General features: G+C 43.5%; 1 protein-coding gene across 1 annotated transcript; it reads left to right on the plus strand.

Moving 5' to 3' along the window:
• The first annotated feature begins 1292 nt into the window (after positions 1 to 1292).
• On the plus strand, positions 1293 to 3266 carry LOC129657279 (growth-regulated protein homolog gamma). Its single transcript, XM_055587496.1, has 4 exons — positions 1293 to 1406; positions 1490 to 1613; positions 1727 to 1810; positions 2566 to 3266. Exons 1-4 carry the CDS (start codon positions 1319 to 1321, stop codon positions 2579 to 2581), a joined length of 312 nt encoding a protein of 103 aa, XP_055443471.1. The 5' UTR covers positions 1293 to 1318; the 3' UTR covers positions 2582 to 3266.
• Positions 3267 to 6738: the final 3472 nt, after the last annotated feature.

The raw sequence follows: 6738 nt of genomic DNA on the forward strand, positions 1-6738 counted from the left end.
AACTCATGTCCATTGAATCTATGATGCCAACCAACCATCTCATCCTCTAGTGCCCCTTCTCCTCCTGCCCTCAATCTTTCCCAGCATCGGTCTTTTCCAATGAGTTGGCTTTTTACATAGGGTGACCAAAGTATTGGAGCTTCAGCATCAGTCCTTCCAGTTAATATTCAGGATTGATTTTCCTTAGAATTGACTGGTTTGATCTCCTTGCTGTCCAAGGGACTCTCAAGAGTCTTCTCCAACACTATAGTTTGAAAGCATCTTCAGCCAACCTGGATAACTACACTTAAACTTCTAGACTTCATGTTGAGTCAATGCAAGAGCTCTAAAACTTCTGATGAAAAAATAGTAAAGGCATCAGGTGAAAAAACTGAAATTTCTGGTCAGAAAAGAGAGACATCAATATTTCAGGAAAAAGGAGGACCAACACTGATGTTCCCTCTTCAGTGAATGGAACAGGATTTTATGTGTGTTTTTCTCTTTATTTCATCAGCGCACATCCGTGTAAGGGATGCTATGCTGCAGAAAGCATTCTTTTGTGCCCATGTGCTATTTTGTCCAAAGACAGACCAGAAGAGGAGACCCCAACCAGCTCGCCCACGGCTTCAGAGTGACCACCAATCCCATATTCTCAGACCAACTCTGAACCCTTCTTAGGTGGAAAAGGAGATCTGCCTCAAATTTTGGAAGTTCCAGTGTTGCTAAGAGAATATTGAGTTGAACAGAACACAAAACACTAGATCGTTTTACAGCCCTCAACTTTCACTGAAATTAACCCAGAATTCAGCTTTTGACACTGATCCCAGTTCTCATGTATGAAATAAGCAAAATTGAATATAGAGAGGCAGAAATATATAGAGGCAGAGGATAGATAACTAAACAAAATCTGCATGCTTACTTCTCTTTAATTCCCCCAGTCTGATAAGTAAAGAAAAGGAAGTCTCTCTCTAAGACCATCTCCCCAACCCTGTGGGGGTCTCTCCTCAGTGTCCCCAGAGCTTTCCCCTCTCCCTGCCCGCGACCAGGGTGGCCAGAGACGCACAGTCCCCATCTGGGCTGGAGCCCCTGCGTGGTGGAGGGAGACTCACCGTCGCGTGGGGATTTGGGTACAGGGATGACACCTCAGTGCGCTGAGTACGCGTGAGGTGGGCGGGGCCCCCTTCCTTCCGGACTGGGAATTTCCCTGACCCCGGGGCTAGCAACTCCCTTCTGATCAGGATAAAAGGGGTTCGCTAGGCTCGGGGAGCCACACAGCCCGCTCAGCCAGCGCTCCCGCCAGCCTTCCCGCTGCAGACACAGACCCTCCGAGCAGACACCCATGGCCCCAGCCGCGAACTCCGCCCCCCGGCTCCTCCGCGCAGCGATGCTGCTCCTGCTCCTGGTGGCCGCCGGCCGGCGCGCAGCAGGTGAGACCCGGATCCCCAGGGCGGGACGGGGGTGGGTGGGTGCCCGTGAGGACAGCCCCTAACCCACTCTGTCCTTCCCGCAGGGGCGCCCGTGGTCAACGAACTGCGCTGCCAGTGCCTGCAGACCTTGCAGGGGATTCACCTCAAGAACATCCAGAGCGTGAAGGTGACGTCCCCCGGCCCCCACTGCGACCAAACCGAAGTCATGTAAGTGTCACTTCCGTTGCTGTCCTCATCATCACCACCCACCGTGCCGATGCCCCCACCCCGACCCCCAAATGGACCACCCACCTCACGTAGATTCTTCCTTCTCTCTGCAGAGCCACTCTTAAGACTGGTCAGGAAGTGTGTCTCAACCCCGCCGCCCCCATGGTTAAGAAAATCATCGATAAGATGCTAAACAAGTGAGTTGTGGTTTTTATTCATTGTGTGACTAGAGTCATTCTGCCTGCTGAAAATTATATCAGAGAAACCTAGGATTTAGCTGAAGGAATGAAAAACCGCTATTTCAGAATTAAATTTGCCGTTAAGGTCATTAATCTGCTCTGATGCCAGAAGAACATTGCCAATGCTTTCCATCATGGCCCTTGACTCTCCCCATTCAAATGAATGTGGGTTAAACTGCTTTCATTAAAGTTCTCACTGCTGTTGGACAGTTTAGTTCAGTCGCTCAGTGGTGTCCAACTCTTTGCAACCCCATGGACTGCAGCACTCCAGGCCTCCCTGTCCATCACCAACTCCCGGAGTTTACCCAAACTCGTGTCCATTGAGTCCGTGATGCCATCCAACCATCTCATCCTTTGTCGTCCCCTTCTTCTGGCTTCAATCTTTCCCAGCATCAGGGTCTTTTCAAATGAATCAGCTCTTCCCATCAAGTGGCTGAAGTATTGGAGCTTCAGCTTCAGTATCAAATAGAATTGGCTATTTGTAGCCAATAATATAGTGAATACTGCCGGCCCCACCTCCATTCCTAAATAAGAGTATCAGAGAGCCTAGAGGCATCTGCCACACTGTATTGCAGGTGGCAGGCAGTAACCACTTGATGCCAGGCTGGGAAGACTGGACTCAGAAATCTCTGGAACCCAGGGAGAGGGAAAGGAGAAGAGTGCTGTTTCAGTCTTCTGGAGCAGCTACTAAGGAAAACCTTTTCTTCTTGCAGGGCCAGCTCCAACTGACCAGGTGGAAAACGGAAGCTCTTGGATGGCTGTTCCAGAAGTAGACCCTGCCCCTACAGAAATCAAAGAGGGAAAAGAGGAATCACCAGCTCCTAAGGCCACCTGGATCAGGCTTAATATGTTTGAACGTCTCTTAGGAGGGTTCTTCCACTTATTTATTTACTTATTTATTTATTTATGTGTTGCTTGGGTTTCAAAGATTCTATGTTAATATTTACATGTGACATGATTAAGGATGTGATCAAATCTACTTGCACATCTTATCAATATTGGTATTATTTATTTTATGAGAAAAAAGTTTATTTAGTCCTGATTCTTACTGAGTTTGGAGTAGAAGGTTTGCACATGTTTGCCAGTCATGAAATTAATATTTCTGAGGAGCCCACATTATGCCAGCCCTTGTGGCAGAAGCTGGCGGATCAAAACAGATAGTGAACTCATTGTCGGGTGGGGGATGCATGTTTTTGTGAATGTTTTTGTAAATGCATGTGTTTGTAAATGTTTAAAAGAATGTTAGTTATTTATTGAAATGATTTCACAATATGTAGTCAGCATTTCTCATGTTGAAACTTTAAGAGCTACAATGTTCTAAATACCCTTTGGACATTTTATGTCTTTCTTGTAAGGCACAATGCCTTGTTTCATGTTAATTATGCAGTGCTTTTCTATGTCTGAAAAAAGAAAAGTTTAAATATTTGTTGATGTTTTTGTTTTTGCAAAGAACATGAAAATAAAATATTTCAAACTAAACACTGTTTATTTCATTTTTTTCTTGAGGAAAACAATTCTACCTTTACTGGATAAATCTGATGATTTACATCAACGTTTCTTAGCTTCTTTTTCTCCTCTTGGACATTCATTTGCTACACAGATAAATCAAACTATCAGTTAAGTTCAGTTCAGTTCAGTCGCTCAGTCGTGTCTGACTCTTTGCGACCCCATGAACTGCAGCACGCCAAGCCTCCCTGTCCATTACCAACTCCCGGAGTTCACTCAAACTCACGGCCATTGAGTCCATGATGCCATCCAGCCATCTCATCCTCTGTCGTCCCCTTTTCCTCTTGCCCCCAATCCCTTCCAGCACCAGAGTCTTTTCCAATGAGTCAACTCTTCATATGAGGTGGCCAAAGTACTGGAGTTTCAGCCTTAGCATCATTCCTTCCAAAGAAATCCCAGGGCTGATCTCCTTCAGAATGGACTGGTTGGATCTCCTTGCAGTCCAAGGGGCTCTCAAAAGTCTTCTCCAACACCACAGTTCAAAAGCATCAATTCTTCGGCGCTCAGCTTTCTTCACAGTCCAACGCTCACATCCATACATGACTACTGGAAAAACCAAACTATAAGTTATACTTAATTTTATCTGCTGATAGCTGTCACCCTCCTTGGCTCTCACCAACCCAGGAATGTGCTTTTCCAAACTGTGCACTGGCCCTTTCCCCTTAGTGTGAGAGTCACTATAATATTATGAGAGCAATAATAATATATTGCTCTTTTTTGTAAGGAGCTTCTTGCTACCTTGCTACTCAAGTATACCTCTTTAAAAATTTCTTTTTTTTTTTTAAATTCTTGTAGCTATCTTTTAAAAAAATGTTATCTGTTCTTTATTTTTTTTTATTGGTAAAGGTTTGAGGTTTTATTTATTTATTTTTTATTTTATTTTATTTTTAAACTTTACAATATTGTATTAGTTTTGCAAAACATCGAAATGAATCCACCACAGGTATACCCGTGCTCCACATCCTGAACCCTTTAAAAAATAACTATTTATTTATTTGGCTGTCCTGGGTCTTAGTTTCAGCATGCAGGATCTTCTGTCTTCACTGAGGCATGTGGGCTCTAGTTCCCTGACCAGGGATGGAACCCTGGTCCCCTTCACTTGGAGTGTGGAGTCTTAGCCACTGGACCACCAAGGAAGTTTCTCTTGTAGCTGTCTTAACAATAACCCTCATTTCATTGCTTTGGCTAAAGGATTTTTCAAACAACTATTAACAATTTAGTGAAACTGGCAGTGAAATGATAATAAAGAGGATTTTTTTCTTCAGGACTCAAAGTACTTTGTGTCATCAATAGAAGCACAAAAAGTGAGTGGCTGATTAATATATAAAAGATACAATTGACATTTGGGTTCAGTTTTCTAACTTTCATAAGTAACTATCTCTGAGTTTGGGTTTCCTTGGTGGCTCAGATGGTAAAGAATCTCACCAAAGAGTTTAAGGTTATCCCAACCCCTTACATCAGTTTATCAAATGCAGTAAAATGGTTTTAAGATTTGAATGTGTTAGTTACCACCCTTCAGCATGTTTTCCTTTCCTTATACTAGAGTAGGATCTCTAGTCAGTCAAAAGAACAGGTTTTTATGTCAGTTTATCTCCATTTATCTATCTCCATGCCTCTAGAGCTTCCCCAGTGGCTCAGTGATAAAGAATTCACCTGCCAATGCAAGAGACAGAAGAGATGTGGGTTCGATCCCTGGGTCGAAGATCCCCTGGAGTAAGAAATGGCAACCAGCTCCAGTATTCTTGCCTGGAGAAGCCCATGGACAGAGGAGCCTGGCAGGCTACAGTCCACGGGGTCACAGAGTCCCACATGACTAAGCACAGCACACACACACAGGTAGCAAGAAACAACCTCTGTGAGGTTAGTTTCACACTTAGAAAAGCTAAAAAAGTGATCATCTCTTCATAATTCCAATGTATTGATTATGAGATGAGAAGAAAGAAACTGTGAACTACAGAATAAATTAAAGCCAGTTGTCTGGATGCTCCCTAAATGCTAGCATTTGCTCCCTAATCCTAAGTCAGAGGACATGGGAAAATGTTTACAAGTGTGACCCACTTGTGAGAGAGTTCAGTTAAGCCCTCACCCTTAAGACCAGTCCTTACCCTCAAATGTGAGACTTGCTATATTGGCCACTTAGCACTTGTCAATACAGAACACAGCCCCTAAAAGCAAAGATGTTGCTGTTCATTTTGTTGATTAAAGACAACCATTTCAAAGAAGCATATTTACTTCAGAGTAAATTCCAGCTCTACCAGTTGTGGACCGTGTGCTCTAGGGTAAGTTCCTGACCTAACCTTAATTTCCCTTCTACCCAGTAAAGATAATGACAGAACACTCTTTCTGAAGTTGTACAGGGATTTAAACGTTATCATTGTCTCCAGGAATCTGCCATTGGCCCTCAAGGCCAACTCCATGGGCATCATCTCAACTTCCAGTGCTGAATCAGGTGGATATGCAGGGTAGTTTTGACATCGAATTTCCTGGGTGGTTCCCATTGGAAATGTCACAGCAGGAAGTGAATCACAAAGCATGTGAGGTTGTGGTCACAGCATGAAGGAAGTAGAAAAAGAATATTTCGTGTTATGTCACAATGTTGAGGGGTCATCAGCGGGAAATAGTAATGGCAGCAGTGACTGAGATTTCCTGAGCAATGTTACTAAATGAACTAGAGCTAGAGAGGAGAAAGTATGGTGTATCCCATTTTGTTATTGTGAGTCTTTCTTTGTGAGTTGTATCAAGAGATGTCCTCTCAGGACTTCCAGAAGTAACTGGAGAAACACTGGGAGATGGCAGAGGTGGCAGATCTGTGATAGCACAATGAGGGCCATCCAGAATCACAGATGGTGCTATTTCTCCTTTCTGGGACTTCTCATACAAATAACAAGGGGAAGGGCTTGTCCTATCTTTACTGTTGATGCCCCACTTGTATCCCCTCTACTTACCGATGAGTTCTGAAGTCACAATAAGCAACATCTATACTTTTCTGGTGGCTTCCCAACTCAAGCGCCTCTCTCCTGCTTCTTTCCTGAGAGTTTTCTCTGCTTGGGAGTATGGAAGTGGGGAATGGCAGAGGAGTCTGCTCAGCTCACAGGTTGGATGGCCTGTCATGAGATGACTCTCACTGAGGGTCAGGAGTTAATGGATGTGTATTCTATTTTCTAGTTGGACATTTCTAGAAGTTGCACTAAATATATATATATAGTTTCTACTTCTCTCTTCATCATGTTCACATTTTCTTTTAAACTTTTTTAGCATATTTATGATAGGTATTTTAATATCCTTATATATTAATTCTATAATTCTGCCTTTTCTGAGTCTATTTCTATTGCTTGAATTTTCCTCCTGGTATGGGTTATGATTTTCTACTTCCTGGCATG

The sequence above is a fragment of the Bubalus kerabau genome, chromosome 7 (assembly GCF_029407905.1).
Source record: "Bubalus kerabau isolate K-KA32 ecotype Philippines breed swamp buffalo chromosome 7, PCC_UOA_SB_1v2, whole genome shotgun sequence".
NCBI classification, from domain to species: domain Eukaryota; kingdom Metazoa; phylum Chordata; class Mammalia; order Artiodactyla; family Bovidae; genus Bubalus; species Bubalus kerabau.

Coding starts and splice junctions, on each gene's coding strand:
- LOC129657279 (XM_055587496.1), top strand. CDS start 1,319: ATGGCCCCAGCCGCGAACTCCGCCCCCCGGCTCCTCCGCGCAGCGATG. Junction 1,407..1,489: donor CGCCGGCCGGCGCGCAGCAG/GTGAGACCCGGA, acceptor TCCTTCCCGCAG/GGGCGCCCGTGGTCAACGAA. Junction 1,614..1,726: donor TGCGACCAAACCGAAGTCAT/GTAAGTGTCACT, acceptor TTCTCTCTGCAG/AGCCACTCTTAAGACTGGTC.